Source organism: Buceros rhinoceros, unplaced genomic scaffold (genome assembly GCF_000710305.1).
Source record: "Buceros rhinoceros silvestris isolate BGI_N320 unplaced genomic scaffold, ASM71030v1 scaffold6386, whole genome shotgun sequence".
Classification (NCBI taxonomy): Eukaryota; Metazoa; Chordata; class Aves; order Bucerotiformes; family Bucerotidae; genus Buceros; species Buceros rhinoceros.
Window position 1 is genome coordinate 128,408 of NW_010419261.1, and position 24,144 is coordinate 152,551.

Consider the following 24,144-nt stretch of genomic DNA (forward strand, 5'->3'; position numbering starts at 1 on the left):
TAGAAGCCTCTACAAATACATATTTATGGACATTTAGGGTAATGATAGTTCATGAAGGCTTATGGAAAGATATAGCCATGCTACATGCATCTTAATGTATAGCCATGCATTCTCAATAAAGTCTATGGGAAATGCATTATATCTAAGTTTTACGCAAAAAGCAAAACAAAACAAAAAATGCTTGCAATAAACACTGAAAACTTAATTACTATTTTAAATTATTTTTTGAATTTTAATTTATATTTTAAATTAAATGGAACCTTATGCAGTAAACGATTAAGCAATTTGAACCATTCAGTGGTTCATATATGAAGAATGATATGCAAAATAAACATAAATGAATGAATATTAGAATCTTTTAATTCACCATGATTTGGGACAGGTACCATGGAATAATCAGGAAAACTGTTTTTTTCACAATGCACTCTCCAAAACCAGTATCCTCAATATTCCAAAATGTTATAAAGAAACAAAACTGAACAAGCAAAAAAGAAGAAGAAAAAGAAAGCAGGACCATGCTGTTCACCCACGCACCTGGAGGAACAACTCCAATACCATCATCAACATCATAATCTGAGATGTCACTATCACTGATTGGCCGAGATCCTGCACAACAGTAAGGTAAACAAATACCTGAACATCTGGTCGTGTTATAAAGTGTTTGTTTATATGGTCAAAATATGTTCATTTAAGGTACTATTAATAATTTTAAGTCTAAACAATAGAGGAGGAGAATTAAATTGTAGTGACTGACAGTGACGTTTCACAAGGCAACTTAACATCTTCCAGCTGCTGCTGCCTCTTTTCCCCTTCTTCTTCCCCTAAGTCCTTAGTAATCCTCTATTAGGATAGTTCATCTCACTAAACTAGCAAAAAGTTAACTCAAAGAAAAATTACTTTTGTGCTATTTCAGTGAGTAAGCCGAATCAGCTTGCTGAACAGGAAAGGAGGGGTGGCAGCATATGGTGAGAAAGGGGAAGAGGAAACAGCATTGCCAGCTTTTAGCAAAGTTCAAGTATCTCATGAAAACTAACCTTTAATTTGCTCTCTCTATACATATCCTCATGCAGCAATTACAGCGGTATCACATTTTTATAATTCATTCCTGAATGTGCACCAATTTCCTACACATTGGCTGGAATGAATGACTTCCACGTTTAAGAAAAATCAGAAAAATAGCTTGGAAACGTATTTTAAAATAATACCCTATGTGCTTTGTATTTCCAAATAAATCTTAAATGAATTTAAATGAACGGAGAAGATAGAATATTAAAATATTTCAATACATTCATTATTTAAATACACCTCATAAAAACCTGAAATCAGACTCCTCAGAACAACTGTACCTCCCAAATACATTCATACAATTTCTCTTTGCTGCAGAAGTTACAATTCTCATCTGATTGTATAATGAGCATATTGGAGGTTGAGGCTAACTGCATGATGAAAAGTGGTTTTAAGCCTCGTAAGTCTTTAAGGACTTTTTTTATAAAAAGCTTTTAATTATACTAAGTATCCAATAATTTGAAATTTGTCTTTGTATTTTAAAGGAAATTTATGGAAATGAATTTTTGAACAATTTTCTTTTGCTAGTGAAAACCAAACCAATCCCAACAGGTTTCACACACTTGAAAGTTATCTGTCACAAGTGAAAGGCTGCTATGCCATACTGTCATAACCTACATCTCTTCCACACATTTTCATTATGTTTAAAGACTGTAAAATAGTACTTTTTTATCTTGCATATGAATTAAATAACATTACTCTATATCCAGCACTTCTAATTTAAAATAAGAGATTAATGGAATTTGGACCTACTTTGTAATTTTTTGCTAGTGCTTTCTCCACCATGAACATGTCTTCTTGGCATGAAAGGTGATGGCTGAGGCAGAGGTAGTGAAGATTCATCATGTGTCTGTAGCTTATACCAATGTGGTTCATCATCTAAAAGCGCTGTCTCCAGCTCTATGAGAATCTAGTAAAATAATTACCAGGTTTTATTTTTGCTCTCAAGGCACAAACACATATATAAAATATATATGCATATGTATTCGAAACCAAACAACAAACTTGGGAGAAATGTGATTGTATGTATCACCTCTCCAAGAAATTCACTCTCTTCTTCTTGTACTCGTGGCTGATCCCATACGGTTATTTCAAGCATTCGTTCTCTAAAATCTCTACGATGTACGTGTGAGTAGAGAAAAGTTTGGTTCCATTTTGGCTCTAGACTTTTCTTTACTGTTTTGGTCCTCCTTTTACTCTTATCACTGAAACATAGATATTTTTTGTAAATTTTTTGTAGAGATAAATCACAAAATGTCATCTACTCATCAGCACTTACTGTTTTCATTCTTTCTGGTCTGATATTGCCTAAAAGAGAGAAGTATGTGCTCCGTAGTGGATCACATTCATCCAAAAGTTGACACTGACTTGCATGATTTAAGTGCAATTTCTTTTGATTATAATTAATCTAACTATAACAAATTATAAAAAGGAATTCTTTACTTCATAAGCATTCATGTAAAAGTTGTTTCGATACATGGCAAATTATAGCACAAGTTTCTAAACTGAAATACTCCTACCTTCTGTCTGGAAGAAAATACATTTTTACATAGGGATTCCTGGGGCGTCCATCTGCTCTTGGCGGCAACTCTGTTGCTTGCAGAACATTTACTATTAACTGGTGGCCCACCTTGTCATACCACAGTTTAACCTACAAAAATCAATTTACCAGAAAACATTACTGAAAATGGAGAAAAAACAGAATTTACAGACTGCATCACGTTAACCACAACATAAAAGTAACCACTGTTTTTTTCCGAGAGAAAAGCCAGTATATTTCAAATCCCTTAATATTTAATTTAGATGGAAAAGATGATGGTATATACCAAAGCCTTCTGTATTTACCACAGCTGAATGAAATAGTGGCGTCTGACTATGCTTACACTGTTTACTGTATTCACTGCATAATCTTGTATCTGTAAGTGAATTTAAACCAGCATGTCTTAGTTCTGCACCTTAAAAGCTACATTCAAATAGGAAGCCCTGACTGCAGCTAAACTCAAGGCAAAGTTGAAAACTATATACTCTGATTTGTGACCTTGCAAACGATCTTATGAGAAGTGTAATATACAGCTAAATAATTTAAGAATTGTAACATTACAAAATTTTTTAGCCTGCTGTATACTTAAAAATTAATAAGATCAATATAAATATATAAGAATGTACAAAACAAACACTGAGTAGTCACAGTACATTTAATAAGCACAGCTTCAATTAGTATTACAGGCAGTTCCAGGATGCACTCTGTATCTAAATTAAAAAGTAATACTGTAACTCTTCACAAAAGAAGATAAAGTGATACTACATTTGTAACGTACAGATTACTGGGCGTGTACAGACGTGTCACCATTTTCAATACAGATGGTACAGGATGACAAGTTACAAGACACTTTAATGGCCTCCCTTTCAGTGTAAATCCCTATACTCTCTGGTGCATTAATACAATCTTTTACCTCTGCTGTGATTACAGCGATGGTTTGTGAGTGTGCACAAAGGGTCTTAAAAAACATTTGAAAGATGTTAGTCTTTACCAACAACAGACATTTCTCTTGACCTTCCAATAGACCTTGGGAACACGGAGGGCTGAGGGACCAACACTGCACAGATTTTCATTAACAAATCAGGAAAACCAAAATATGCTCACAGAAAGCTGCCCTGGTAGGACTTGTGGTGCATCCCGTAGCGCTCCAGGGCTGGTTGGAGATATAACAGAAATAGAAGGCCTCTCCATTTTCTGAGATTCAAAAGAACTTGAACCTAAAACCACATAAGAAACACATGAACTTTCCATCCAAAATTTTGAGGCTAATTGCCTTTTCTTTGAATGGTACAGTTTCTATTTATGCACAGTACATGTGGACTAATATACAGAAATATTTTAAACTGGTGTAGATAGCATGGTGAAAAAGACTGTCTGGATAACCTCACCACACATTAAAGCTGTCAGTTTTTGCTTTACTTGTAATAACATTAGAAAATGTTCCTCATGGAACAGTGACAAACTATACCAAGTGTTTTAAACAAAAAAATGTCTGCTGACAGAATTACACACCTCCACTCCAGCCCAACTACACTATGATTGTGTGACTCCATGATCTCAAATCTTTGATGAGTACACCCCCATCTGTTGTATGGAATATACTCCCAGTAGCCTCTGAAATTTTAACTCCCAAGGAACTGGCACATAGGAATGTACACAGGGCATGCATATGGCATGGAGGATGGACATCAACAGTTTTCCACCAGTGAAGCAGAGCTCTCACTAATGAGATGATCTCGTGACAGGTGTAAGAGCACTCAGTAGCCCCGCAGGACCCTGTCCCAGGGAAGGTTGCATCTCCGACAAGGCTCAGATGAGAAAGGACCCTCTAGCTGACACCATTCAAATGGGATAGTTAAAAAGAAAATCATTCTTTTAAAGCATGATACACAAAAAGTTCACCCAACCAACATTTCCTTGTTAAGAAAAAAAGAAGTAAGAACTCTGGACTTATGCTGGATGGTGCAGGAGCTGAACTCCTGGCACCATTTCTATCTTTGGCAATCCCTTTCCTATGTGTCTTCTCTTATTTTAGGGTAAGTAAATGTTTTGGGACACAGCACGTATACCAGTATGGTACTAACAACACAAGATACGAAAGAAAACAAGAAAATCCTGCTAACATTTGAAACCTGTATAGCCTTAATCTAATTTATATTGTTCCACACTTAACACACAAGACCAAATCCCATTGAATTTTGCCATATAAAAACCTCAGAGCCAATGCAGTCTCCCAGTGCTCATCTTTCAGAAAATGCATAGCTGAAACCATTGTGCTGAGTACAAGATCATGCTTAGTAAAAGGAATGAGGCGTGTACTCACTAGACTCTAACGGGGGGTGAGAAGACTCAGGAATCCGTGGAATATCACTAAAACATGAATATACACATAGTAATTAGAAAAAACAGGGGTGACCTTCTGCTGTGACAAATACGTTTCTGGAACATTTTTAGAAATATGGATCCATTTCTTTTCTAATGGATTATGAGGAAAGAAAGACGAAATACTTGAAGACATATTTTCCACTAGCATTCATGAAACTAATGCAAACTACTTCTTTCACATTAAGGAACTAGAAGACGTAACAATATGAGCACTAATATGTTCATATTGTGGATGGATTCAACAATGTTTTTACAACCAGAACAATAAAGTTAGGGAGCTTTTAGGAAAAGAAAGGTGGCAAAAGGTAGTATAGCTATGGATGTTAAACTATGTTTTGGAAGGAAAAAAAATCAAGAAAATAAGATACAGATTAACTCACTAGTAATTTTTATATAAACGTCTCAAGGAGTTCACAGAGTGAAACCGGTGAAAATGTCTTACAATAATGAAAAGAAAAAGCAAATAACATTAGCAATGTTAAACAAACAAAACAATAATGCATTTTTTTAAAGGCTAAAAAACAAACCAACTCAAACCATACCACAATTGAGTAAGGACGTTTTTCAACACACACATACCCAGTACCTATACAAGCAAAATCAAAGTGGTAAGTCCACACACATCCATCGGAACTCTGCCATCAACAAATTTACTCTTCCACCAAAAGCAAAACCAGGATGATGCTAGTTCCTAGCTCTCTTCTGTTCTCAGCAATCAATGAAAATACATTGCAAGAGCAAGAAACTAATGTTATTGTACAAATGTTGGCAAAGCAGCAGAGCAAGAAAATGGAAACAAAGCTCTTCAGTGAATTACTTGGAAATATTTTCATCTATACAACATAATCCAAAGTTGGAACTACATTAACATTTCTGAAGAACATTTACAAAATTTTAAGTCTAAGGTTGACCATTTTAAAAGTATTCAGTTATATCTCTGCTCAGTGAAACACTATGTTACTGACTTGGAAGTAAATAAAACTAAGACTCCTAGGTATATAAAAGTCACTTGTGAAAAAGAAACAGAACTTAAGTCAAAAAAGGAATCTAACAGTGCTCAATCAACTAGTCTTAAAATCACTTTTCATGTTCTGCAATTTAAACTTTCGGTGCCTGTGATTTAAAAAAAGTCTATTTCAGCTCCAAGTTCATGTCTCCCATCAGCTTACATCTCACACCACTAAACAAGAATGTACTTCTCTTTGCCTTGACTTTGTAATTCAAGAATATGTGGTTTCCACAAACTATGGAAAGATACCCACACTACTCATTTTTTACATGATATAGTACTAATTTACAAATTTACAAACAGACTAATCACCTGTTGCACAGCAGACTGCTGTGCAGACTCCTTCCTCTTAACATTTTCTCTCTGTCCAGGGCAGAATTTCCAGGGCAATACTTAACATATTACTTAATATATTTACTTGCCATTGAATTTGATTTTTCTGTTCAATACAACATTAAGCATGTAATGCTTTCTTGTGCCAGAATATGAACACTCTCTTCTGCATTATAGCATTGTTCATAATAACATCCTGTTTAGGATATCTAAACGAAGGCTCATGTGCACCAGCAGTGTTTCAACATGGAAAGTGGAAACTAATGTGTCAAGTTTCATAATCCCCAGGTAGGTGAAGACAGACACTAAAGAGATTTTCTTCTTTAGTGTCAACAGTACAGTAGAAAAAAAGGCTAAAAATAGGCCTCAAATATTAATTACTTATATAAGCACTTAAGAACTGATTTATACTTAAACTAAGGCACCTTTACACTATTAAACTGACACAGAAAAGTCAAATCAACATGAGAATCAGATCCATACAGTTTACAAGAGGAAAAAACAGATACTGGAATGAAGATGCCAGATTATGAAAAAAAATGATCAAGTTGAGAGTATTTTCCTCACTTAGAGCTGTGATACAGAAGTCCGCATCAGGTAAAGGTAAATTACAAAAATAATCAGCTCTTTTCTAAGACTTTACTCATCAGACAGGAAAGAAATGAAAGTACAATTTTTTAAATGTCTTTTTCTAAACTCCTTGCAATTCTTACAAAAAACGGACAGGAACAGTGAAAGCTAGAACATAAATTTCAGAAAAGATGCATGGTTTGCAATAGAAATATTATATTAAATCTCTTAAACTGTATAGTACAATGAACAGCTTTTAAAAATATATATAATTTGCAAATATAGAAGACATTATTTAGTTATATTTTTTATATATATGAAATGCATGTGTGTGTATGTGTATACAAGTGTGCAAAAACATTAAAGTAATTGCTAGGTAATCTCTTTCCTAACATATTTATTGTGTTTAAGTAAATCTCCACACTAAACTGCAAGACGCAAAAATTATATTAAAAAAGTATGCCATATAGTACTGATCACCAAACTTGTGGCAAGCTCTGTAACAGTTCTTCTTTCTGCTATTGATGCTAAAATGTACACGAAGTAATTTAAATCTATGCTTCTGTCCTCATGTGAACTTCTTACAAATTCAATACCCAGTTTACATAATCATTTCTTAAATATTACATGCACACAAGAAGGATAACTGGTGTACTAGACTTTAAGAAATGCATGAGAAGTATTTTTCTAAAATTTTGGCATTTTAATTAAAGAATGAAAATTCTAAAAAGAAATTACGATCTAAAAATAATTATGTATGAAAACCAGTCTTACTTAGCCTGCTTTTACTTTTGGATTGCAGAAAATATTCTGACACTACGATTTACAAAAAAAAACACTCCTCAGAAGAAATAGTAGCTTAAAACATTCAAAACTAGACTAGCCAAAGCAAATGGTAAAAACAAAGTAAAAAGTTGCACAACCACTTATTTGAAGTAGTAACAAAATTTTACTCCTCTTTCAGAGCAATGTGAACATCGGAGAAGTAATGCCAGACACACATCCAGTAGAGAGCTGCAGACATCGAACTTTGTCTTTCCATAACTACCTTGGAAGGCAGGGGTTATTTTGTGGTCTTATATTACATACAATTAGCTTATGTCTGACCCTTCTAAACCTCAATGAACACATGCATTAAACCGAACTGTACCTTAGGATGAGACTACTCTGTGCAGATACATGATTTGTAAGGATCACTATTCTGTAAAACACAGGAACAGCTCTGAGGGCTATAGTCAAGAGCTTGAGCATAGAAGATAAAGCAAGTTCAAGTGTGGGTGTAAACCACCATTTTTTAGGTTGCTCTAGGGACAGAAGCATTGTCCTCTACACCCTACAGAGCTTTCAGAGTTTCTGAGTACCTGTCCCTGATGCTCATCCTCCTATTTCCAAAACCATTCCCTCCCATCAGAATCTGTAGATCAACCTGCAGCTTGCACTAATTACATCACTTGAGCAATTCTCTGGAGTTTAGCACTGCCTGGTTCAACCCCTTGTGAGGACCTACAGGACAGTAGCTAAATGACAATTTTTGGCAATATTATCTGAGGAAATCCAAGCAAAGACAGCTAGCATCTGACAAAGAAAACAGAGACAAATGAAAAAAATATTCATTTTACCTGCATTATCTCATAGAGTTCACCCAAGCACACAAAAGATGTAGTTAGTTACCATGCCAGATTTCTTCTCCGAAAAGCATATGCCAGAGGATCTTCTACACTGCCCTATATTAATCATCTCTCACATTGTATGCATACTTATAGGTAATTCTTCCTCTCAGATAGCCAACCCATTAATTCTACTTTTTATAGTTTCTTATCTACCTTGTGTTGCAATGATTAGCATTAGCATCAATTAGTTTATATGGAGTTTTCACAGTACTATTGTGGTTATACTGTTTATTGTTATTACGCCTTCATCTGCTGATAGTGTTACACATTTCACATTTTCCTCTAATAAACATCCTACAATTATCCATTACTCAAAATTACATTTTCTGGTAGACACAGAAATTCAATTTTACAAGACTGAGCAAATTGTTTAGACATCAATTTTGTAAGTGGCAGTCTAACTTGTGGGCAACCTAATTTGTGGGCTTACAGTCCTCCCATTATTCACTTATGCCAAACTGTGTCATATTCAGGCTTTTTAGACCTAATGTGCTAGGACATTTTAATCAAGACCATTAAAAGTGCTGGTACATTATTTGCATTATTGATACTGAGAGATGAAAACACTTAAATTATGCAGACAAAATTAGCATTTTTCAGGTCTTTTGGGAACCTATTTCCTCACAGGAGTTTTGGGTTTAATGGATTTCCAATTAATGCTGTATCAAGCAACTTCAGTTCTGATGAGCCAGGACCCAAAGTTGACACAAAACTTTGATATACTAGATTTGTTGGATTAAATAAAATTCCCTGTAAAGAACTTGAAACAATCGCATAGTTTAGGATAACAAGGAGAAGCTGGGCGGGGGACAGCGGGGTGGGGAGTGGGGGCGGGTGGCACAGGGAATAATCTGTTAACGCAAGCAAACCATTTCCCTTATATAAGACAATTTACATAAACTATGATTATTTAAAAAAAATCTGTGCAGTATGTTCTTTTTTGTTAAAGAATATCAGGATTTCCTTTGTCGTACAGTATTTTTGCTCCTTTAAGGTGACAGACAGGTAAATCTTGATCTGATACAAAACAACAGGAAAAAGGAAATAACTTTACATTTCAATGTTACATGCTCTAGTCACTTCGGGATATTTATTTGCTCTTCTCAAAAAAACCAAACCAACCCTCAAAAAATCAATCAAAAGATCAATCAAGACAACTCTACAAGAATAGTGGTATTACTGGATGTAAAACCCTCCATAACAACACTCCGTTTATCTCAAAATAAAAGCACAATCCAATGCGCTCTATTTTTGCCTATGTCTGGAAAAAATACGCATGTCATGCAAAGCAAGACTTTACATTTTATTGGTATTATTTCTGGGTTCACTTTTTCATGTAAAATTCACTGCTCAGTTTCAGAAACCTTGTCTGATTTTAAATGCACTTCATGTTCTATGTCTCAGTTCAACAGCTGTGTTATTTTCTCTCTTTTTTCATCAAGAATATATCACTTGAATGTCATCATTTCATGCTTCATTTTTTTGAAGCTATTGCATTTATCAAATTCATAAACCAAAATAATTTAATTGGTTTAGTAATGAAGTTACCTTAGAAGTTTAAGGATACACAACATTTGCAACTATACTGATAGCAATAAACGTATCTAAAGCTCATTATAAAAAATATTAATCTATCATTTTCCTTTTACATCAGGTATACAGATCAATTTTCAGGTTTTCTTCAACTGAGACATGGAGCTCTAGTCAGGTCCAGTAACCCTATATATCTTTTCTGCTGATTTAAACATAAAAAATAGACTTCCGAAAATCTTCTCACAACATTTGATTTTTAATTACAAAGTTGTAGGACTGAATATGCAATTTTCAGTAAGGAACATCTCCTAATTTATCCAACTAAAGAACATAAAGTAAGGTTTCTAATTCCCCACAGTCTCCATCTGGACGGTAATTTTAGCCTTTAACAACCACTATTACTGCATCAAGCTTTTGTTTTGCATTAGAAGGTCAAACTCGTAACTGGAATTAGCAATTAATGTTTGTTTTATTTAAGTACTTTTAGTAGTGATTGACATTATAAAGGCCGAACTCACTTGCAAAATACAGCTGCATTTGTACGGTATAAACAAAACCAAAAAACTAAACTTGACATGAAATAAATGTAGAAGAAGAATGTTTTAGTCAGAAAGAAAATGAACAGTGTTTTTTTGTTTCTAAAACTGAAAACTTATCCTATTTGAGAAAGCTAGAAATTATAATTAGGATGAAAACTAGCAAATTCAAAATTAAATAATCATTCATTCATAAGGAGGAAAGAGTTTACCACTGACTTACAGGATAGTGGTATTTAGAGACAGTGAGTGCACATGAAATTATAGAAGGTGACAAACCACAGAGATTTTTTTTTTTAAACTATCAAGAGTGATTTTTATTGTTAATCATGTGACTCTGTTGTGCAATATAAATGTGACTTTACAATATATGATTCATATTTAATCCTGTGAGACTTAGCTCAAAACGGTCTCAAAAGAGTCATGATCAGGGAAGGAGGGTAGAATATCACTAAAACAGTTGTGACAAATGCAGGGCCAACTCCACTAATCTTATCAATTTGAACAGATTTTATGATCTTTCTGACTTATTTGGGACATCAAGACTATAAGAACTGTTACCACAAAACCCCAAACCTGGATTTATAATAAATACATCTTAATATTATAAACATAACATGATAATGCTAAGTTTTGATGAAACTTTTTGTTTCCACTTTTGATTTTAATGACAGTATCATTTAAGGCTAAATACTCTCTTCTCAATTAGAGTTTTGGTTTCTTTAAGGAAAGCCTGTTTAAAAACCTACTAGCATTGACTTAGTAAAATCCTGCAATGCTCAGTGTTTACTGATACTTCCTTCTACTCATGAATACTTGTATAAATTATTTTCATTTAGTGATGCTAAAAGCCTGAAAAACAGATTTTTCTCAAGCACAGGTCCACTTGACCCACCAATTTTCCTTTGCCACTTGGCAAAAAACTTGGTAGTACTTTGATCATACAGAAAACATTTATACTTACATATATCACTGCAAAGAACCAAGATTATAAACGGCAGTGAAGAAAATGGAATATACAGAATGTCAATAATAGAAAGTGAATCATATTCCATTATTAGGAGATAAAAATAACGAACTCACAAATAGTCCTTTTAAAGGTTCCATTAGTAGAAGTAATAACTGTGAAGCAAGTCTTTAACCTTACCCAATAGGCCGTGAAACAATAATTTCAACTTGAGGTTCTGATTTTGATTCTAAGATAATGTTGTAAACTTCTTCGTTTGTAGCTCCAGGCAAGGGTTTACCATTCCACTCTAGAACTTCATCCCCTTGAATTTAAACAGAAGTTTATCTCATTTCCATATTCTTTTACAAAGTACAAAACATTTATGAAGTCTATATAATCACATCACATTGCCTGAAATAAATTAAAAACCTGTGCTGAAAGCCCCCAAAATGTTTTTGAGACAGTATCAATGCTCCTTTCTCAGAACACAGCTATAATTTGTACAGAAAACATATTAAAGAAACCACTACTGCAAACATAGTATTTCCAAAATAATAAAGGACCAGTTTGTGCTATGAAATGAGTCTTTTTAAAAGACCCAGTAATAAATTTTGGAAACAGGTGAAACTTCAAAAATGAAAAATATAAATACCTACTGTTAAGCCTTTAAAAACCATGATATTTTCTTAGAATTTATATACTGTGCATTTTGATTTCTCTGCAAAAAGGACAGTCTTTACTGTCTGTGTCAAATGAACCAAAAATAAAAGCAAGGACTGAGTCACTATCTCCTAAGGATGATAGAGGGGACAGAAAGGAAAATATGATGTGGACGTCATTTAGATAACTCTCTTCTTTCAGCTTGCCATTTATGGAATTTACATAGTATGTATATTACATTGTATTTTGGCCTTATTATAAAAAGGTGAAAATCTTGAAGGATAGTTTGTAGAGAAAGTTCGGTATATACAATTAAACTGCGGGAGACATAGGGTACGTTTACAATCTTACATCTCATCATATGCAGCACTCAGAACTTCACACAACTTTATTGACAATGATTTTACGTTTATCGGATTCAGTTATGAACAACCCTTCAGCTGCTGGCTTTGCTCCTTTCTGAGGAGATGTAAGCCAAATTATCAAACTCACCCTTGTTAGCAAACCAAGAGAAACTATCCTCACTGTAGTCCTGTTTACCCAGACACATGGCTTCAGTTTCTCTTTACATCCAGCAATTGTCAGTCCTCTTCCCAAACAACCTGTATTTCAGTATTTTAAAAAAGGATTCCACAGAGTTTTCCACTGCCTTCCAAAGCATTCCGGCATTTTTTAAAACATGAGGGCTTGCTCATGACACACTTAATAAATGCTTGCTGACTTAAGTCTAATTTTCTACCAGGTTTTTAGCTGAGATGATTTAAAGTATTTTGTATGTTTATTAGATCATCTTATGTTGAGGGGGAACAAAAATTAGATATTGCCTTCATTTAAAATTTATACAGCTCAGTGAAAACACATCCAGTTTCTTCTGTAAATCTGTCTCTATTTTAAAGCTAACAACTGTTAGAAAGTAACATTTTTCCCTAAAATGAAAGCTGATTTCTTTAGAGATAATTGGCTTAAGTTACAAAAGCATCCTAGGTGTTAAAAGGAACAAGATGTGTCCAGCTTTCAACACAACTTAATAGCAAAAACCAACAGGGACGTATGCTAAATTTGTGTGACTAAAAACAATGATTTATTCCTTACTTATAGAGCAATGAATCTATCAGATTTTGAAAAAGACATAACAGGTGCAACAAGGTTGAGAATCCTGAAGAGGAACATGCAAGGTGTCCGTATGGCTACTTTAGAGGACATAAACAGTTTTTTACTTTCAACAATCACTAGCAGGTCAAACAAGTTAAAGAAAAAAAAAAAAAACAATTGCCAAGATAACTAAACGTAAGATCATCATAGTCAGAACGCTAAATTAACAGAAGTAGCTCCAATTACTCTTACTGAAAACTAGATCCCAACGATGATTTAAGTGAAATGACACTTTTGCTACTTCTAACCAGATCATCTCCATCCATCTTTGGCTCAGCATTTCCAGTTGTGGGGTTTTTTTTATCACCCAAGCCCATTTTCATTGTCTCATCTAAGATGCTGTCTATAAGGCTTATATTTGGTTTCTGCCCTCAGTCACAGCACGGAAATCAGAAAACACCATCCAGTTACTCAAAACTTGGAGATATGCAAGACCCAACTGGACATGGTCCTGTGCACCTGCTCTAGCTGATCCTCCTTAAGCAGTGGGGTTGAACTGGAGATCTCAAAAGGTACACGTGCACCTCAACCATTCTACGATCCTGTGATATACTGCTACAAATTCAGGTGAGACAAACTCCCTGGTCTTAAGTTCCACTGCAGTAGCCCAGAGCTGCAAGTCAGTCAGTCAAGGAGCTGTTAGAGACCTTACACTGTAGATATTTAGGATAGCCAGGACATCTGCATGAAGCTACCTGGCTACCTGGCTACCTGGAGCTTTTTCATAAAGACAAAAAAGTGTGTTTTCCTAACAGCAAGGACCCAGCCATATGTTTTTTGTGGTTTAGTCCCATACAATAGGATTAATAGACTTCTAGTCTTTGAAAACGTGCACAAATAGAATATTTTTTATTGTGAAATTATTTTGGCTCTAAAAAAACCACCAAGACCATATATTAGAAGTGCAACATTTCAGCCAAAATAGTCCAAGGTTAGTGGAGAGAAAGTTATTTTCTATAATTATAATCTGCAGTTAAAATAATAATAAACAATATAAACAACTATAATAATCATTGTTGTCAAACTCATGTATATGGACTTCGTAAAAAAAATTTTTACAAATGCCAAACCAAAGTAGGATATTTTTAGAGACTCATCATCTTTTCTATTTCTTTATTACCATTTGCTTCATGTAATTATCCTGAATTCATACAAGTTGTCATAAGAGCTTCTGGATTCCTAAGAAGGCGTTACATAGACTTTAGTTTGCTGAGACAACACTTTAAAGTAGTTGCTTAGAGCCATGGTAAAAATATAAACCATCAAGATGTAAGTTTGAAAACCAACTGCTGTGCATAGTTCTCACTTCATTTAGAAGCTTGAAAAATACCAACAACACACTTACTTGTAAGTGCAATGTATACACATCTTACAGAAATGAAATATTTTAAGACCATTTTCTTGAGTTGTGTTCCATTTTTATTTGTAACAATTCACACTGAAAGAAGCACTGGTAAAATCCATTGTGTACACAGTGCATCATCCCTCAGGTGACGCTATAATGCAAGGAAATGAACGGTAGGTTGTTATACTGTGTAACAAGCACTTCCAGAGCTAGCAAGTAAAAATTTATCAGTGACATTCAGTTCTGACATCATCACTGATCAGAAGTGTCTTGTATTTTGCTCATAGATCCAAGCAATTGGGGTTAATAAGAAGAAATGTAGGCACCAGTGGCATTCGATAAACAACATAACAGTATTGTCCATTACAGTATTTTTAAAATATCAGCATATGACACAACCTTATGTCACAGCAAATATAAATTAATAGCTACATTACAAAACCCCCTAATTAACAAACAATATATTTTATATGCGACTGATTGATTTACCTGCTCTGAGATGCCCCACCACATCAGCCAAGCTACCTTTCTTCACTTTGGTAATAAAGGCACCGAGTCGTCCTAATTCTGTCATTTTTCCTCCAACAACCTGGTTAATCATAAATTTGTCAGTTGTACAGCCACAAATCAGACATCATATCAACCATAAATACATAGACATCACTTTTCACATTATTTTTAAAATTAAACCTAAAATATGCATAAGGAAATCTACTGTCAGTTTGGACTTTACAGAGGCTTAAAGACAATGTAAAATATACCAAAAGGCCAGATCTACTTGAAAATAAGCAAAGCTGGCACAGAATGAATAAAATTGGTATTTCTTCTAATGTGTTTGACTCATCCATCTTATGCAGTTTACTAAGTATCTAAATTTGTTGCAGAAAGACCATTTCTTAATAAATAACGAAGAAAATGCACTTTTTGCAAATAGATTTCTGTCATGTGCTTAAGTTTAAATTGCAAGTACACATCAAACCAAACATGGAAATCCCAAAAAGCAACAATCAATGAGGGGCAAATATACTACTGTGAAACCTGGTCAAACAAGAACATTGCTACTGCTAAAACCCAGGCCCTCTCATCCAAGCTCGTAATGGGAAAAACCAGCAACTTTTGGCTTTTTTAAAACAGAACTGAAGAGAGCCATTGTTGAAGACAACTGCATGATACAGAGATCAGAAAAATCAGGAAAAAAAGAAGGGTACCATCAAGATATTAGATTTTAAATAAAATATAAAACAAGAAAATGTAGACTTGCTGACTTGCTATTCTCTTTAGCTATCTTACTCTCTCCAGTCAGGAGAGAAAGAGAATTTTGTCAGGAATATCCTGTGAGGAGTTTTATAATAAAACAAATAAAACAAAACGGCAGAATGCTGGTTCATTAGGTATTATTTCCCCATGTTGCAATCACAATCACTAGTAGGAGCTTTAATACAGATATATTTCCAAAAAGATCCAGAAGTCTACCTGCCAACAAGGTTGATACAAGATAATGTGTTAAATTTATCAGTGGAGGCCTTCATAACATACAAAACTGAAATCTGAAAATCAAAGAGAAACTCTCTGATCTACATTTCCTACTAGTAGAACCAATCTTTTTACTCACATATTAAAAACCAGTTGCTTGCTGTCAGCAAAAATCAGCCCTGTGCTACAGACTGCTAGACACTTAGTAGAGTGAAGCTGTTCTCATCTTCTCTGATCCCATGCCACACCACCTCATTTCAAGGTGAATGAATTGCTCTTACCCAGAACACGCAAATATCAAGTTCACAAGTTTATTTCCTGACATTATCCCCACCATGATGATCAGAACCTACAACCCACATCTTCATCACGTGAGATGGATTGAACCATCAGACAACGAATTGCAAGGAGTGGTTCAGTGTCAAGTGCCCTTTGAAGCAGACTCAGTTCTAGAGTGGATGGGAACATTTCATGTTTTGCATGGTTTCTGTTCTCACTGGGAAGAGGAAGACACTGAAATTAAATTATCTCAGCCATCTTTGGAGCTCCATATATTTAAAAATATACATGGAGGGAGAAGTTCTTGATTTGGCACACTACATCTCCACCGGCTTCAGAAGTAGAGCTCGCTCTTTTTTAAGTGTCCCAGCAATTTAGGGACGTGAATGCGGAAGTCTGCTATGAATGACTACGCTGGGGATTTAAATCATCCAAACACTGTTGACAATGTCTTAATTTTGGGATACCAGCTTAAATGGAACGATATTTAATATAATCTTAACTAAGTTTTAAAAGGGATTTTTGCAAATTTTTGTGTAAAAGTTTAGTTCCATTCTACAAAATTTCTGTTTGTATGGATTGTGCATGTGGCTGTAGGGATTTTAAACACTGACCTTGTGAACATTTGCATCTAGATGGCTTTTATATATATGGATTATGAGATGAATTATTCTAATGAAATGCAAATGGTAGACCTAGAAAAAGCAGGACTCCATTAGTGCATTGTAACATGCAGTATACGTCTTGCGGACAGGAAGCTGAATAAACATACACCTTTAAATCAAAATGGTTCAGCTTCTTTGCCATGGATGAATGGAAGACTGCACAGAGAGATTAAATAAATTTACATTCATAATTTATCTGTATAACTTTCAAAACTTACTAAAAATGAGGAATATATTTTTGTCAAATGATCATATTATTGGAGAGTCCTCTGCTTTAATGACTCAGACCTCTAGGTCTAAGGAAAGCAGAAGTTTCTTTCATTTATCACATAAACATGTAATACTTACTTTTAACCCCAGTAATGCACCCGATTCTTTCGGCATGGTTGTTCTCTTGTTAAGAATAACACGCCCAATTAAGCGATCTCCCTCTTTAGAAGGCTGCCAGGTTACAGGATGCTGTTAAAAAAGCATGCAGTGGAATTAAAAGTGCAACCATCTTCCTGTATTTAGATGCACATTTATAAACCAATAAAATTTCTGGATCATTAGAAATGAACATCCTTCAGATGTGTTACATATTGCATTTGAGCTTTCTAACATTATATCTGTTGGACTCTTGCTTCATTAGATATTTATGCCCACTGTAAAAAATTATCAGTACTAAGTCTGCAGGTAGAACCATAATAAAACAAACATTTAAAACATACCACATTTTATCATGTTTATAACATGCATATAACACTTAATATATAAATTATAGCACGGCCCTGAAAAGTGCATTCATAAATTTGGTTCTTTAGAATAGCATACATGTTATACAGCTCTGCCATACAGGTTCACCATACAATAAAAATCCAAATTATCCTTTCCCACTCCAAGTCAATAGAAAAAGTCACTAATCTTTCCCAGAGCAGCATCACACTCAATAGATGCTTTTGTGATGTGTAATGAAACCGAGTATCGTGTTTATGAAAGAATTAATCTCAAGTTAAAATTCAGAAAATTTTACTAGTACTCATTTTGATGAACGTTTCTTTCTGACTTCAGTTTCCATGATCCACCAAACCAAATTTTGATAAAATTTTGAATAGAATAATTTTTTACAATAAAATATCTACACTGACTGAAATAATTAGCAAACATTTTAATTCATACTTATGAACCTCTCTTTTCTTATTTCTTACCGAACTAATAGGGGATGTCTCCCTGCTGTGCCACGTGGCAGGATCCAGCCAGTAATAATCCAAGTCACCTGGAAGAATATGAATAGAAAGAAATGTGTAATCTCTCAAACAGAGAAAGATGCATGAATGATTACTCCTGCATGCATAAATTTTAACGTGCAGAAGTTTGATGAAGCAAACACAAAACCTGTTTTATGATTCAAATTATCTTATATCAATTTGAAAACAATAGTATAAACTGAAAACCAAATCTAATAGTATAAAAACCAAAAATACATAATAATATATTTATTTGGACCTCACAAATTGCACCTCAGACTTGTTTGTGCACTCCATCTCCTTTTACTTTTCCCAGTGATCTTCCAAGAATGGACCCCAATGCATCACATACACAGCTCTCCTCATCCCCACCACCTCCATAAAACCCCACATTGGACTAAAGCTAATGATGACTCAGGAGAGAATACGCATAAAATAGGCACTGCACTGTAGTTAAAGACAGAACAGTCAATCACACGCAAGAATCTGCAAAGTAGTTGATCGATGCTGTGATGACAGGTACCATACAGATGGAGAGGCACAGGAGCTCTTAAAGGGTAATAGAGCACCAGTGAAAACAAGCACACAAATAAAGCGAATAGTACCAACAACAGATAGGAGGTTGCAATCTTTCATTTCGCTTGGGACAAACATATACTATGTACATCAAGAATAAATCCATGAATTACTGCGGTCTGGAAGACACGAACCCATCAGGCGAAGGAGGGGAACCGTAGATAAGGTTTGGGAGAAAAGGCAGCAGAGCATAACACCACAGAGAGTAGATGTGAATTTATGGAAAGCTAAGGAAACCACAGTTTGACTTAGTATATTACAGTGAAGAAGGCTGAGTTGGTAGCAAAAAACTACAAACTTCACTGGCAGTTGTCTGTGATAGAGGAGTGATGTAACTGTGCACTCCAAGGAGGAGAAGAACAAGGCAGGAATTGCAAGAAGAATAATACTAGGCAGTGCAATTCAGAGCACAACTTTCTTTACAAAGAGGAAAGGTGCAGGTGATATTGGGAAGGACATAGAAGAAAAGAATGATGCAAGCTAGAATAGATCCAACAGACTCTGTGAGACTGATACAGCAGGAACAAGTCTCAAGGACTTCTGTGCTAGCACTAGTTTTAAACAGAACAGCCCTGAACCTTGGCATTATTTAATTCTTCTGGGCAGTGGCACAGTGTATTAACACAAATATAAGAGTGTCATTCAAAATGAGAACCACAACTCTTTCTAATGTTCTCTTGCAGTAACAGTAGACTATATATGCTTGATCTGAAATAACCGAGAGATAAATTTTATCTGAGAAGAATAATATCTCCTTGATCATCCTGTGTCATTGCTACTTCTTCACATAATACTTATTTATGCCATTCTTGAACTGCCATACCCCAGACCTGACTATTTGTATAATTCCACAAAAAAATTTCACTGAACTAGTATTATGAAGCTCCAGGAATAGGTAAGTAACACACAAAAACTTAAAATCTACGAGCATAATTTGAGATTTTCAGATGTTCTCAAAAAAAAAAAAAAAAAACAAAACACGAAAACTCAAACCAAAAAACCCCACCCCTATACACCGAGTACTCTCTCCACTAGTAAAAGTTATTAAAAATGACTAGTAAAATAAGACAAATTTAAGACATTATGGACAGGAAAAAACAACCTAAGGCACACATAATTGATTTACATGCTTAAACTGCTTTTAAACACTTTTTATAAATATATGTTTCACTCAATTTCTCTTAAGTAAATCATGTGTTATAACTGCAAATATATTTTTTAATAACATGCTTTAAGTTTAAATACATTTTTATATGTTTTAGAAATATGTCAGTAAGGTACAGAAATAATTGTACCATATATATATTTTCATAGGGGTTCATTAATCTTAATTCTTTCATGTTTTTAAATTTAAAGCACTGTTTTAAAAGTGTTTAAACACCTTTTCCCTGAGGGAATAATTCAAAAGTTGTATTCTGCCAGCAATGAAATACTTTTCCTATTAACATGTTGTTGCTCAGTTACTTTACTCTTGGACACAGATGGATATAAACATAAATCTACAGGGCACAAATGCGTTGAGTTTTTACTGAGATAAGTCTTGTGCAGTCTTTGATCAAATTACAAGATGGGGAGTAAAAATCTTAATAAATCATTGTTGTTTTTATATCCCAAACATGCACATCTTCAAAATAAAGGGAAAGCAACATCCACACCACTAGAAAAACATTTTCTCTACAATACTTCAGCAGCCCTACCCATACCAAAAGCTAATGCCGGGATACTGTGATTTCGACTGAATTCCTAAAAAGCTGAGAAATGCTGGAAATGGGAGCTTTGACTCTCTTGCAAAACCAAAACAATCACAAAATATGAAAAAGTCTGTTACTATGTCCGACCAGTTGTGCTTATTTCCAAAGAGTCTTGAATACTGGAGATAAAATACCTCAGGATGTTTACCCAAATCCATCCAGACTGTATTCGGAGACTACTGATACTCAGCAAAGAATGCACTTCTGGTGTTCTGCTCAGATGCAGATGCACTAGATTTTCAGCAGTACTTAGGACAAGAAGCTGACAGTCTAATGATAAAGAGTCAGCCAGCCCATGTTAAACACTTAATTGAGCCTAACGTGTAGCTGCTAATTAATAAAAGCATTTCTATCACATAACTAACTAGGAAACTTAGACAATTATTTTCAGAGGCTGCATCTAAAATTATGGCACAAACTGGCTTCCTATATAGTCAGACTAGATCCCTCTGACTAACACATGACAGACATTTATGTATTTACCTTTAGTAAGTTTTAGAGTCAAATAGAGCCTGCAATAAACAAACAATAAAGCTTATAAAAGACTTGGAAGATCCTCTGTTAGGTCTTCCACAGTTCCCACGGAACTGGATCAGCATCTTATGGAAATGTTCAATTGTTTCCCAAATTAAAAACTCAATAGAAGCCACATATCAACCTACAGAAATTTAAACAAATGTAAAGAAAGTCCATGTATCAACTTGATTGCCTTCCTCCTTCACAGCTGGAGTTTTCATGAGTTAGAAGAGCACTCCACATGCTATTGGTAAATGTCTTCAGCACACTGTTATTGCCATCAAAAACATCTGGCTGTTGTTACAGATGTGACAGGTCATATTGTTAAGCAAGAAAGTACTTCTATGCTCAAGAAAAAAAAAAGATGGTAATCATTCCATCATGTCAGAAAAATAATTCAGTTTATAAACAATGTATGTTTTAATCATTCTAGTCAAGCTGCTAATGAACCACATAAAGAGAAAACAATGTGTACTCTGGCTTGACAGACAGCTCTGGCATCTAAGTGGCAAGCAGAGAATTCAAAAGCTACCTACTGCCTATTTATACAGAAAGTTTCACAAAAAATGCTTATTATCTCCTTGCTCTCCAATCAACCCACTTCAGATGCCAGCAGTTGAGAACTTAAACCTTCGCAGAACTAGGTTTGTGTTTTACCATTTATGCAGTTCAAGGACAGGCTGGCTCATGCAGTGTGGGGGAAGAATGTTCCACATGACTGTGAAGTTTAGGTTTTACTTTGTACAGAAAATATGCAATTGCATCAGATTTGAGTTCCCTCCTGGCAAATGTCCTAAGCACTGAATGCTAACACACTCTAAGACTCTAAAGCTCAAATAAAGACTAGTACTCCATACAAGTGACAATTTATATACATAATACTCGTATTTAGGGTACATGCCTGTGATGTCTATAGCTCCCAAATCTAGAGCCAGCCTCTCAGATTGTTTCCTTAATTCAATATTTATTGAATGTTAATGCAATGGTGAGGTACAAAATTGCTTTTCTGTATCTTAATTAAATTTCTGAGTAATGGAAAATGATTGAAAAATGGTCTATAGAGCTTACATCAAGCACTAGGCTTTCAGATCTGGATAACTGACAACCTGGGCTTATCCAGCACACAATGAAAATAAATGCTCAATTCCTTGGTTTTGTGTTTAGAGGATAAGGGCACTTTATACGCTTTCTCAGAAGAAATTAACACTTTGGCATTTTATTTTGAAACAAAACCCTTAGTTTAAAAATCTTCTTTAAAGTGGTAATTACATTGTGAGCATGGCACAGGTTGCAATGCTGATTGAGATTTGCAGACAAGAAACCCAGAAATAACTAGGCAAGAAAGCACTGAACTCACGAAATACAATTCTGAATGTTAAGGACACTAAATCTAGTGAAAAGGAATCCATTTGACTTCTCTCTTAGTTACTACTGCAAAGTTGTTTCTTTATAAGAGTTTGCAAATTCACAATTACTTTTGATTTTACAAAGGAATGATTTATCAGTGGCTGATTACTAAACATTCTTTCAATATATTCTTTTTATATGGGTGTAAGGTAAATTTTATGTGCACTGTTTAAAATATGAGTTTCTTACCCAGATATTTATTAAAGACTTTTTAATTTGATTTTATGGATAGTGATTTTTTTAAATTAAAGGTACACTTCACGCATAAACACTTTTTTAAAAAAGTATTGCACTGGTGTTCATTGGTGGCTCAAGAAGGTTTCTCAAAGGGTGGAATTGCAGAAGACTTTTTAACACAAAAAAACCCCTGGGCTCAGTTTTCCTACCCGAATTACTTCAGTATTGTTAAAAGGTTTTATAAATTACTGCAAGCAAAGATTACTGTCCTTGACAAGGGAAGCTTGAAGCAAAAAATCATGACCTATGTAGTTAAGTAAAAAACTGAGACACTGTGAATGTTCTAAAAATTTTTAATATGGACACAAGGAACATAACACGGAAACTGTTCTAAGTTTCCTGAATCTCTAGGGAGTCTGATCATGCGACTCGCTAAGCCAACAGTATTTAGTTCTTTCACTCCAACACTGAGAGTGTTGAAGAGTTCATCAACTCTTTCATGCTAGGTGCTTATTTTTATCACAGAGACTAAAATGTTATTCTAAGGATGTGTAAGTCTTATTGTAAGCATGTGAGTCCAAGAATGCGTCTGATGCCCTCAGAAGCATATTCTGTAAGGTCTTCAAAAACGGTGTTTCAAGTGCTAAAGAATCTGCAGAGATTTGGAAATGTAAAATACTAAGGAAGATGCATGAATTTCCATTAATTTTGAGAGTTCCTTTAAAAGCTTTTAAAGGATACCAGAAAAAGTGGTTAGCACTACCAAGAATTTCAAATCATCAGGCAAACATTTTAATTGATTTTTGATACTGTGGAATCAAAAGATTTAAGAAAAATCATGTTGTCTCAGGGCTAGTTCCAAGAGCTGATTTTGCTGACTTTGATAGCTCTTAAGTGGAAGTTAATTCTGTAGATGGAAGAATGGAGATCTTTTTGAAATTTAGAGCTTCTTTGAACAAATTTATTATTGCTATTTAATTGCAATTGAAGAATGACACTAACTTGTGTTAAAACAGTTTTATGTAAGTTCCCATTTCATATATATAATTAACACTTCTAGCTTTGAAAAGCAGTTTTAACTTTTTTTTAGCTGTATGATGAAATTTGCAAAATATATATGGCAAATTATCTTACAAAGTCATATGGGCTTTTAATTTTGGAGATGTGGATACATAGCTATCTCATATGCTGAAAGCCTGACAAGCTCTTAATAACTTTTCTGCTGTTCTGAAGGAATTCCCAGCACTTCAAATATGCCATGTTGTTCTGTAGCCTGACAATTTTTCTTTTCTCTGTTCGTCCTGGGTCCAACATGGTGGAACCGGAT

General features: G+C 34.6%; 1 protein-coding gene across 12 annotated transcripts in view; it reads right to left on the reverse strand.

The window, feature by feature from the left end:
* RIMS1 (regulating synaptic membrane exocytosis 1) overlaps positions 1-18,414 on the reverse strand; it is a 135,244-nt gene extending 116,830 nt beyond the window's left edge. For 8 of the 12 annotated variants that reach the window (XM_010138842.1, XM_010138841.1, XM_010138839.1 and 5 more), the window contains exons 1-10: positions 18,352-18,411; positions 17,513-17,623; positions 15,237-15,336; positions 11,789-11,912; positions 4,929-4,975; positions 3,710-3,822; positions 2,586-2,716; positions 2,099-2,270; positions 1,819-1,975; positions 535-606 (exon numbers count right to left, since the gene is read on the reverse strand). In XM_010138842.1, coding sequence (XP_010137144.1) covers positions 535-606; positions 1,819-1,975; positions 2,099-2,270; positions 2,586-2,716; positions 3,710-3,822; positions 4,929-4,975; positions 11,789-11,912; positions 15,237-15,336; positions 17,513-17,548 — 952 coding nt within the window. In that variant the 5' untranslated portion in view covers positions 17,549-17,623; positions 18,352-18,411. Of the gene's footprint in view, positions 1-534; positions 607-1,818; positions 1,976-2,098; positions 2,271-2,585; positions 2,717-3,709; positions 3,823-4,928; positions 4,976-11,788; positions 11,913-15,236; positions 15,337-17,512; positions 17,624-18,351 lie in introns of all 12 variants that reach the window. The other 4 variants (XM_010138840.1, XM_010138845.1, XM_010138844.1 and 1 more) reach the window with 2 other exon arrangements.
* Between the last annotated feature and the right edge of the window lie 5,730 nt (positions 18,415-24,144).